Below are 11,597 nucleotides of genomic sequence, written 5' to 3' on the forward strand. Positions count from 1 at the left end.
GAAGATGAAGCTGAATGATCCATACCACCTGGGTTATCAAGCTGTGTCTAAAAAATCTGACTGTGAAAATAGGTTACCAATTCTTTTGTTACTATTACTTTCCGGAAATAAACTTTGCTTGGACTTGTAGTCCTGTGGGTAAGAGTCTGTTCAGGTCGCACTCTCGAGTTGGCGTCTGAGAACCACCAGCTATGTCTTGGTCTCCGGTGGCTAGAGCAGTGGCCATTGCGATGCTGACTTACAGCCCAGTGATTCTCATGATTCTCATTCTCAGTCCCATAAAAATGGAGAACGAACTGATGGCTGCCAGAGGGAAGGGGGGTGGGGGGATGGGCTCAATGGGTGACGGGGAGAGGGAGGTACAGGCTTCCAGTTACAAAGTGAGTCACGGGAATGACTGGGAATATAGTCACTGATGCCGCAAGAGCGGTGTATGGTGACAGATGCCAGCTGCACCAGCAGTGAACGGGGCATAAAGCGTAGCGAAGCTGAATCACTGTGATATACGCCTGAAACTACAGTAAAATTGTGTGTCAGCTCTACTCAATAAAAAAAAATAAAGCCCAGTGATTCTGAGGTCATGTCCTGTAATCTCACTGTGCCTTTTGCCTCCCTAGTGCTCTGCCTCTTCCAGAGCTACTGCTGTCATTGTCATTTGGGAGGAAATATCCCAGATCATTTTAGAAGGTCTCTAGGTCCAGAAGTCCTTGAAGAGAGGCTCTATGAAGTAGAAATAGCATCGGGGGCGGGTGGGGGGGTTCCCCGCCTCTCTTTATCCCTCCTCACACACAACTTCGTGGAATTCGAGAGAGAGGCTGCTGACAGCAGGCTGGAAAGCACCCTTCTTCAACCCAGACCATACCTGCCACAGAGACGCGACAGGGAGCCCAGGGCCGCGTGAAGCCCGCCCTCCTGATAGCACGAGGGGGAGCCTGTCCGCTCTCTCACTGGTCTCCCTTGGCTTCCTCCTTGGGTGTCCCTTTCTTTAAATGGGTTCATACCACTGCTTTATTGCAGTGTAGCAAATAGTTTCCTCTCCTGCCGTTGGGCTGTGTGGGCTTCCTGGCCTACTGTGTTGAGACAGGAAGGAATGCTGTTCTCAGTGGGGTCTGCCATGTGCGAGGGGGCGGCGTGACAGCAGGACCCTCCTCCAGAATTCCCCACTCCTGGGAGGGAAGGGCCTTTGTGTTCATTACTTCTAGAACTGCACCCCTACGCCTGCGACCATTCTTGTCTTAAGAAATTTGTGTGTGTGACTGTGTCATGTTTTGCTCTTCAAGGATTAATCTCTTTGCATCCTAAGACCCCTTACGGCAGCTGCCTGTGGCCTGTTTCTTTATACACATATTTTCACCTGCTTTGTCCTTCTTTCCTGCCCCTTAAACTACAGAGTGTTTTCTGCCTACATTAAAGAAGTGGATGAAAAGCCGGCCAGTACGCCATGGGGCAGCAAGATGCCTTTTGGTCAGCTGATGTCAGAGTTTGGTGGCAGTGGCACTGGTGGCTGGGTGCATGGGGTCAGCTTCTCTGCCAGTGGGAGCCGCCTGGCCTGGGTCAGCCATGACAGCACCGTATCTGTTGCCGATGCCTCAAAAAGCGTACAGTGAGTATTTGCCTTTTGTTTGGAGTTAGGGAGTGGGGTTGGGATCTCTCTGCAGCTTGGCCAAGGCTGTTCTTCCCTGGGTGCCAGTTCAGGATGTGAGCATAAAACTCTGACCCAGAACCGCAGGGCCGCCTTTTAAGTCCCAGACACACGTTTAGATTGTCCTTTTGGGGAAATTTGAAAGAGTTAGGTCTCACTTGCAGGAACAGTTCTTAATGGAGGTAGTGTTGGTAATTCCTCTGAAGGACTCTCCTTGCCTGCTGCTTCTGCTGCTGCTGCTGCTGCTAAAAGTTCCTTCACGTGGTTAGTTTAGTCTGTTACTGTGGATTCTTTACGACAGGTAAATGTCATCCCCCAGCCTTAAGTAGGAGATAAGTTCTTACTCTGTAGTCAAGGAACAGTGACTCCATTCATTTGGGACTCCATCCAGTAATACTTAAAACCCCGATGCCAGTTCGTCTGGACTATGCTGGAAGAACTCGAATTACAGTGACTCATTTGTGAGTGAGACACCTGCCCAGCCTTGGGGAGGGCACCAGGCACCTTGTCAGACGTCGGAATTTCTATCTGCTCATCGTGTTGGAGGGACAGAGATGATTGGAATTCCTTCCCCTTATGAATCTTTGTCTTTCCTGGTGAATCCTTTTTTATTGGCAGCTAAAGGTTACCCACCTTTAAAGATTTCCTAACTTATTGCTGTGTGCTGAGAACTGCTCACATCAGGTGACTCTTCCTCCCTCTGCTGCATGGTGACAACAAAGTGACACTTCAGAGAGAATATTTTTTTCCTAAGTGGATTGAATTGTGGGTTTTGGCAGAGGGGGGAGTTGTTTTATTTTAAGAGAGAGAGTGGGGGAGGGGCAGAGAGTGAGAGAGAGAAAGAATCCCAAGCAGGCACTGTGGTTGTCAATGCAGAGCCCAATTCAGGGCTTGAATTCACAAACGATGAAATCATGACCTGAGCCAAAATCAAAAGTTGGATGCTTAACTGACTGAGCCACCCAAGCGCCTCTTACTTATTTTGAAAACACCACCTTAAATGTTGTGGTCTCCCAGGTTTCTATACACATTTAGGCACTTAATGTATCTTTTCATTTTTAACACAAATGGGGTTATGCTATACATTTTGTACAGTAATTTGCTTTTTATTGTTCAGTAATGTTTTGATGTCATAGTTATTTGATTTGTGTACAGTTTGTTGTAATGTGTAATAAGCTTTTAGCACGTGCTTATTACAAGCCCCTGTCTGCCCTTCTATTGATTTATGATTTGGCTTTTCCAGTCCTGCAAGTCAGATGACATTCTCCACCCTTCCCCTTCTCGAACATAAATGTTTTATGTAGTAACAGCCAGTGTTTTATATAGTAAGGTGCCCCAGTAAGGCCTTAAGATGAGGTATTAGGACTTTAATCCGATGCCAGTGGTATTGGCAGGGGGGAGGGGGTCTCCTTAGACATAGTTTTCTAAATGCATCCTCTTTTACATGAAGCTCTGAGATCCTAATTCATCAACCAACGTGTGTGCCTGCCATCTCTACGTGACCTGTTGGCCAGGTGCTGGAGCAGATAACTACTATCTCTACGTGTACACACATGTGCCCCAGCCCAGTTGTGTGTGAGATCCTGGCTGGCTAAGGCAGTGTCGTATTCATCGGTGGCTCCAGCTCCTCCCCCAGTGCCTGGCAGAAAAAAGAGAATAGACTCTTCAGATGTTTGTGCCCACTCTCTGGGAGCCCAGGGTGAGCATGGGCGAGGAGAGGATGGCAGCACAAGGCGTTCAGTCATGAGTGACAGTGACAGGAAGAGCGTTGGGTGGCCAGAAAGGAGAAGCCACTTTAGGGTGAAGAGGTCCAGGAAAGCTTCATGGAGGTGATCTAATTAGAGCTGAGCTTCAGAAACCATGTGGACTTCGGATAAGCATGTGGGTAAAGGGTGTGGGAGCAAAAGCAAAAGACGGGAAAGAATAAGGGTCACTGGGGACCGTGTCGTAGACCAGTCTGTCATGAGTGGGGAGGCCCCAGAAGCAGGTGGGGCCCAGGCCAGAGAGGCCAAAGACCTCTGTTTCTGCAGGTTACCCCAGGGCTGTGTCGGTCTTGAGATTCTTGATTCCTGAAAGTGTAGGTCATGGGGCTCCTTTTAAGCATAAGAGCTTGTTTATACTGTCCAAGCGCCTGTGAAAATGGGTCCTTAGTCATCTTCTGTGTCTATAAAGAAGCTGTGTGGTCTGTTCCATCTCAATTTAACAATTATTCTTGTATTCAGGGTCTCAACTCTGAAAACGGAGTTCCTGCCCCTGCTGAGTGTGTCATTTGTTTCGGAGAACAGTGTTGTAGCTGCCGTGAGTATTTCTCTTTATTTCCCCTCACAGTACACTGTATTTAATTCTCCCGGACGGGAACAGCGCGTGCTCTGTGACTTGCTGTGCTCTCACAGGCCAGCACAGCCTTTTAGGACAGCTGGCCTGTGAGACTGGGTGGTATGGTGTGTGGTGTGTGTGTTTGTGTGTGTTTAAGTGCGGTGGTGACTGTTCTGCTGAGGGGCTGGTAGGTAGGCCTGACCGATGTCTTGTTTCAGGGCCATGACTGCTGCCCGATGCTCTTTAACTACGATGACCGTGGCTGCTTGACCTTCGTCTCCAAACTAGACATTCCAAAACAGAGCATCCAGCGCAACATGTCCGCCATGGAGCGCTTCCGCAACATGGACAAGAGGGCCACGACTGAGGACCGCAACACGGCTTTGGAGACGCTGCACCAGAATAGCATCACGTAGGTGCCACTCAGCCACCTGCAGCCAGGGCCCCAGCCACCTGTAGAGAAGCGTTTAGGTGACCAAGATGCCTTTCTGCCTCCTCATTTCCTGGCTGGATCCCTGTGCCAGTCGTGTGTGCTGTGTGCCCAGACATTGCTTTGGGAACAAGAGCAGGGACAAGTCTCTAGCCTCCCGACTGCAGACTCTTATTTTCAGCTTGTGACAGAGTCGTTCTGTCCTTTGAAGTGCAGATGGCACGAGACAGCCTCCCCCACCTCGAGCTGCACTGGTCCTGTTGCCGCCACCGCTGTGTGAGCTGCCTCCTCCCAGGGCTGGCATTCTTAGACCGTGGCTGAGAACGAGAGGAGACCTTCCTGAACGTCCTGCTCCTCTCAGTGAGCACAGGACAGGAACACTGGTTATACCTGTCATTTCGGCCGTGGGTTTTTAGTCACGCACACCAGTAAGAAGATCGTTTAATGAAAGAAACAGAATTATTTGATACCATATGGTAAAACCAAGGAGTTTCTTGACTTAAGTTTTCATCAGGCGTATGTGAACTGTGTTTTATCCAAAAGGTTTGATTTTTTGTTTTGTTTTCTTTTAACTCTAGAGGAGAAGTGTAGTTTGCCCTTGATATTTTAAATGACTGTGGTCAGAGTTAGGTACCACAGAACTTTCTCTTTTTGATTAGACCTTTTGTTTTGAGAGATTTTCATTGTGGTGATGATGGTGGGAAGAAGAACGGAAAGGTCTAGACTTTCTCTTTGAGAGAATTATTAAATGCACCTTGTGCTTGTGATCATGTTCAGTGGAAAGGGCTGCTGGACTTAAAATAGGCTGAAAATATCTGCACTCTCTTGAAAAATAATAACTTGAGGGGCGCCTGGGTGGCTCAGTTGGTTAAGTGTTCGACCGGCTCAGGTCATGATCTCACGGTTCGTGAGCTGTGCTGACAGCTCAGCGCCTGGAACCTGCTTCGGATTCTGTGTCTCCCTCTCTCTCCGCCCCAACCCCACTTGCACTGTCTCTCAAAAATGAATAAACATTAAGAAAAAAAAGTAAAAAAAAAATTAATAACTTGGAGGCCTAACAGAACTTTTCTCCACACTTCAGATTCTTTGTCTTGAATGAGTTTCAAAACTATGTCTTGTGAATTTCTCTGAAGCTTCTCTGCAGACTATGTATCAGGAAGGAAACAACTCATTGCATCTTTTGAGACTTTCAAGTAAAAAGACCCCTGGAGATTGGCAAGGTTCCTTTTATTTGCAGATATTAAATCCTCTTTGCCCTTAAGCAAAGGATCGGCAGACTTTTTCTGTAAGGGACCAGAGGGTAGATATTTTAGGTTCTGAGAAGGTATAGAGGCTCTGTCAGCTATGCACATCTGTTGTGGCACACAGGCAGCCATTGGCAGTATGTATCTAAATGAGCGTGGATGTGTTTCAGTACAACTTTTATGGACACAGAAGTTTGAATTTCTGCATAATTTTCACATCATGAAGTAATAGTCTTCATTTTTTTGTCACCATTTAAATCGTAAGCTATTCTTAGCTTACAGGCTGTACAGAAACAGGCCGTGTGCACCGTTTTGCCATCTCCTTCCCCAGACAGAATGTTCTAGACGTTTCAAAGAAAAAAGAAAAATATTGTCTGAGCTGTGGAATTGATTTTCTTGAAAGTTTTTCAGATAATTAGGCCAAGACAAGTTGCTGCATTAATCTCTTCCTCTACTTTGCTTGCTTGGAATCCTGCGGCGTGTCTGAGTGTTGTTCATGTTTGCAGTGATTAGTTTCAAATGCAGGGAGAGCAGGGAGAGCTCTTGGCTTACAGGCCCTGGTTGTCTTGGAGGGTGATTTGGGAGTTTCTGTTTGGAGCCAGTTGGATTTCAGTCATGCTTTATCCTGCCTCTAGTTTGTTTTTGTTTTGTTTTGTTTTTAATTGTTTCCATCTCCGTCATTGCTGTGGTCTTGCCCACACTCTGTTCCCTGGCAGTTTGCATGCTGTGTGCCTGGCTCGTCCCGCTTCTCTGCGTCACTGTAATTAATACAGCTTCTTACCTTTTCTCTCTTTTCAGTCTTGACTTTTCTGGATGTCTGGTAACGAGGTGCACTTGAATGTTTTCTGAGGCAGATTGCCGCAGCCTAATCTTGATGGACAACTTAATATTTTGCAGTTGGGAATTCCATTTCCTTAAAATGCCCTTACACTGTTAGGAAGGTTGGGACTCACTCCCACCACATATCTTAAAGTCTCTCTTGTTTTTCCTTCTTTTCAGTCAAGTGTCTATTTATGAAGTGGACAAACAAGATTGTCGCAAATTTTGCACTACTGGCATCGATGGAGCCATGACAATTTGGGATTTCAAGGTATTTTCTGCTTTTCAAAAGAAATCTTGTTTGTGTGAAATTCTTCCTGTGACCAGAATGTTTCTCATTTCTTGGAACAAAATGTCAAATCCAGTGCACATCAGAAATGTAGAACAGGAGACTGTAGTCGTCTTTAAAACCAAAGTCAGGGCACCTGGCTGGCCCAGTCAGTGGAGCGTGTGACTCTTGGTCTTGGGGTTGTGAGTTCGACCCCTACATCGGGTGTAGAGGTTACTTTAAAAAAACAAAAAAAAACCCTCAAGACTTGAAAGCCATTGGAAGAAAACCAGACTTTCTCAGTGACTTGGGGTACATCCTTCTAGATGTCCATTTATCCGTGGAGGAAAAAATTCAGTGCTGTTTTTGTAGCTGGCCCTGTGTTGGGCACCAGTGTCTTTATAGATACATTTTTGTGGTTTACACCCATTAATCTAGTAAACGTTTGCTAAGTGTCTGCCGGGTGCCAGGCCTCGTACTAGGCACTGAGGACACCGAGGTGAGAGGGGTTCGTGTGGCAGAGGGGGTGGGGGTTAGGTGGATCTGCAGAAGAGCAGCCAGTGCCCGTGTTTCTACACCAAGGAATTCGGGGGCACATAAACTGCCAGCGCTGCAGGGAAGGGATGGGCTGAGCTGTGTCTCCAGGTGCAGTGGGATTTCAGGGCACGCGGGGGCGCGGGGCAAGTAGGAGCCGCAGGTGCAGACCAGCCGAGCTCAGAGCACGTTCTGGTTGGAGGCACCACCAGTGGTTTGCAGTGATGTGGGTCTTCAGAAGCACCAGATGGAACTAGAAGGGCCTGTGGCGTGGTCAGAGAGAGGGAGCTGGGCTTTGTCTGCAGACGCCCAGGAGCTGGTCCAGAGCTGGACAGCAAAGCACCAGAGAGTAAGGCGTGGGCAGCCTGGGCAGAGGCTGGGGAGTCCCGTGATCCAGTGAGGAGGTGATCTCCAGCTGTGGCAGGGGCTGTGACCCAGAACTTCTGCATTGGAGGGAGATTTCAGAGGCCAAATGGAAGGGCATCGTGACACTGAGGAACAAGCAGGGGGACCCTCACACTCTGCCTTGGCGATTGGGCAGATGGTGGACGAGATGAGGAACCGGGGGGGAGGAGCAGGAGTAGGAGAGGCTGGCCCCTGTGTGCAGCCCTGTAAATTTAATCTCAGTGGTTAACCTCCAAAACAGGTTAAGGTTCACAGAATTTTGCTACTGCCTGTGCATTTCCACCGTGTTCGGTGTCCCCCCGCCCCCGCTCCTTGGGTGAAATACATAATATGGAATAGCCTCCAGAATATTTGGGAGAAACAAAGTGTCTTAAAGTCTCTCCCCACCCTCCCACCTTTTTGTCTTCCGGCACTTTCCATCCTGGGCATCATGGCTGTGAAATTAGCTCCCTGGGCAGTTACACTCTACACTTTATTCTTTGACCCCTCTAAGCTAGGAGGTCCCACGGTAGTTTCCCCTTGGTCCGTCTGCCTTTGAGCACCTGCTGTGTGTTGTGCACCTGGCTGGCCGCTACGTGGCCTATGTCGTAGGAGGCAAAGAACATGCACATATTGGCCCTCATCACTATGGGCCAATGGCACAGGGAGGAAACATGCAGGTGGGAGCACTTCCAGATCCTGTGGCTTGGAGCCATGGGAACAGGGGAGCACATGGCTGGAAAGGGCCGGTGGGGGGCCCAGTACTGGAGAGTCTCTGCAGGGCCCAGTGCTGGGAGAGCATGTCTCACGGGTGGGCGGGGCCAGATTTGGGGGGCACAGGGCAGGGGGGGTGTTGCAGGTAGGTCAGGGAGGAGAGGCTGGTCAGGGGGAAGACTCCAGGACGGACAGTCGTCAGTAACCTTTGGTGTTCTTCCTGCCATTTTCAAGACCTTGGAGTCTTCTATCCAGGGCCTCCGGATAATGTGAAGCTGAGTGAGCCTCCCAGATCCAGCATGACAAACTGACAAAAGTGACAAAGTGTGCTGACACGGCCCCGCCGTTTGCATGGTGGTGAGGAGAGCCAGCCGCAAGGAAACACTGAAGACACGTACCGCGCAAATATTGTTTGTGTGTTTTTGTTTGAATATAATTGGTGAAAGTGTTGGTTTTTTTAAAAAAAGCAGCAATGATTTGGGTTTTTTGTTTTTTGTTTTTGCTATTTCATTCCATTCTTGACCAAAGCTTCTCTTGAAGTAGTTTATTATGGAAAATTGTCACACTAACTTAAAGGAAAGGGTGGGGAGATATGTAAATTGCTAAACAGTTAAATAAAAATACTGAATGTGTTTTTGGTTTTGTTTCGTTATAACTACTTTTAGTAGAAAACTATGGACAAATTCTTCATTAAACTATTTAATTTTTAGGGTAAAATCTTTATAACCAGGTTTTTTTTTTTTTTAATTTTTTTTAATGTTTATTTATTTTTGAGAGAGACAGAGAATGTGAGTGGGTTGGGGCAGAGAGAGAGGGAGGCACAGAATCTGAAGCAGGCTCCAGGCTCCGAGCTGTCAGCACAGAGCCTGACGCAGGGCTTGAACTCACAAACCGTGAGATTATGACCTGAGCCAAAGTCGGATGCCCCTGAGCCACCCAGGCGCCCCTTAGGGTAAAATCTTAAATTCTAAGTTGCTTTATTTTAATTCTATTAGAGCACAAGCCAGGCAGAGAGAGAGAGGGAGGAGGAGGGAAGGAGGGAGAACCTTAAGCAGGCTCACACTCAGTGCAGAGCCCGACGCAGGGCTTGACCCAATGACACTAGGGGATCATGACCCAAGTGGAAGTCAAGAGTCAGATGCTCAACTGACTGAGTCACCCAGGTGCCCCTAACAAAAGGTTTTATAAGGTTTTAAAAATTAGCTAATTGTACAGAAAAGGGCTGATGCTCTTTAACCTTGGGGTTATCCTTTACATTGGGTAGTTTTTCCATTGTCTTAGGGTTGCAGAATTACCCACAGGGAGCAGTTTTTAGCAATGTCCAGGGAGGCCCAATCAGTTAAGCGTCCAACACCTGATTTCGGCTCAGGTCATGATCTCACAGTTTGTGAGATCGAGCCCCATGTCAGGCTCTGCGCTGACAGCGTGGAGCCTACTTGGGATTCTCTCTCCCTCTCTCTGCCATGCATGCGTGCGCACACACAAGCTCCCTCTCTCTCAAAATAAAAAGGCCTCCTGGGTGGTTCAGTCAGTTAAGTGTCCAGCTCCAGTCATGATCTCATGGTTTGTGAGATTGATCCCCGCATTAAACTCTGCACGGACAGTAAGGAGCCTGCTTGGAATTCTTTTTCCTCTTCCCCGCACATGCACATACTCTCTCTCAAATAAATTAAAAAAAAAAAAAAAAAAAAGAATGTTTAGCTTTATGGCTTTTACTGCCAGGAGTGGAGTCTTGCAGTCTTCCATGAGTCAGATATTTTGACTATGATCTGCTGACTTTTAGGCTAAGGGTCAACCTAAAACCAAAATGGCGTTACTTTGGTCACCTTGCCTCCCAAGCCTTCCCTCTTGCCTCCCAGTGACTTGAAGACAGCTCTAGTTTTAGGACACTGGTAACCATGCTTCTCAGAGGACATCATGATACCCTCTTGAGTAATTTTGCCCTTCGGCGACTCCTGGGAACGATACTCCCCTCTAGGAGGGGATCTCTGCGGCGGAGGTATTTGCTGTGGCCTCCTCTCTGGACCGCTGGTGGCAGGAACCGCTTGTATAAATGTGTTTGCACCAGTGCACAGGCTGTTGTCCCAGAGGAGAGACAGAAGTAGCCCCTAAACAGGAATTAGCTAAAAAGTCTTTTAGTTTAATTAAATCACATGGTTTGGCCAACAGGCCCAGAGGTTTTTAGAGAAATAGCGTATTCCACGAGAGAAACAACAGCAACGGAGAAACATTTCTAACTTTGCCTCCAGTAATTTAGCCAGAGTGGGGTTTTTTTTGTTTGTTTTTTTATAACTTGGGCCATGTCTCCCCCGGGGAGGAAGGCCCATCCCAGTGAGGACAGCCAGAAACCCACAGCCCTGCAGTGCTGGGGGCTATATACTATGCACCCCTCTTCCTCTCACTAGCTCCGAGACTCAGGCCATGCCTGGGGCCACAATTATTACCCATCTGGAGAGCCTCTGGGTGACTGCCAAAGCCCTTTGATTCAAGCCTTTGGGCTCTGATGGCAGGTTATAGTTCTGCCAAGTTGTGTGACCCTGAGCAATACAGTTAACCTCTCTGAGCCTCAGTCTCCTCACCTGTAAAATGGCAGTAAAAACAGGAATTGGTAATTCCTGTTAGTAAAGCTGAGGTTTGCTTTTAGGCTTTGCACTGATGCCATAATAGCCCCACAGACCCTTATTAACAGTGGGGTAGAATGGGAACCACATATGAAGGCTCTTGCTACCTGAAGAAAAATTTAAGTTACTTGCAGAGTATTCTGAGAAAAACCGAAGTCTGCCTCAGAACCCAGGTTAATTGCTTAGGCATGACTCTTCAGTTTGGCCCCGCAGCCATGTGTGCCCCACTCTGGAGGCAATGGTGTGAAGGGCCAGGGTTTCCCCAGGTGCCTGCAGTGTGGCTGAGGCACGAGCGACCCCACGTGGACTCAAGTCCCGTGTAGATCAGTATATAAATTATGAGGTTAGGTTGCTTGTTTATGCATGTATAATTAGAAACCGGGTGCAGTAGGTGGAATAATGCCCCCCCCCCCCCCACCAAGATGTCCATGTCCTAATCCCTGGAACTTGTGAACTTTGCAGATATAATTAAGAGCTCAAGTCAGGAAGAGGATCCTGGATTATCCAGCTGGGCCCAGTATCCCAGGGATCCTTATGAGAGGGAGGCAGGCAGGTGAGTCAGAGATGCGGCCACAGGTTAGAGAGCCGCTGGGCCACGGAGCCAAGGAACGCCCGCAGCCTCTGG

At 48.1% G+C, this 11,597-nt stretch overlaps 1 protein-coding gene across 1 annotated transcript in view; it reads left to right on the forward strand.

Annotated features, from left to right (window-relative positions):
• ARPC1A (actin related protein 2/3 complex subunit 1A) overlaps window positions 1–8,983 on the forward strand; it is a 28,902-nt gene extending 19,919 nt beyond the window's left edge. Inside the window, exons 6-10 of the mRNA XM_042970960.1 lie at window positions 1,391–1,603; window positions 3,865–3,940; window positions 4,177–4,370; window positions 6,632–6,722; window positions 8,586–8,983. Coding sequence (XP_042826894.1) covers window positions 1,391–1,603; window positions 3,865–3,940; window positions 4,177–4,370; window positions 6,632–6,722; window positions 8,586–8,624 — 613 coding nt within the window. The 3' untranslated portion in view covers window positions 8,625–8,983. The remainder of the gene's footprint in view (window positions 1–1,390; window positions 1,604–3,864; window positions 3,941–4,176; window positions 4,371–6,631; window positions 6,723–8,585) is intronic.
• Window positions 8,984–11,597: the final 2,614 nt, after the last annotated feature.

The sequence above is a fragment of the Panthera tigris genome, chromosome E3 (genome assembly GCF_018350195.1).
Source record: "Panthera tigris isolate Pti1 chromosome E3, P.tigris_Pti1_mat1.1, whole genome shotgun sequence".
Lineage (NCBI taxonomy): Eukaryota > Metazoa > Chordata > Mammalia > Carnivora > Felidae > Panthera > Panthera tigris.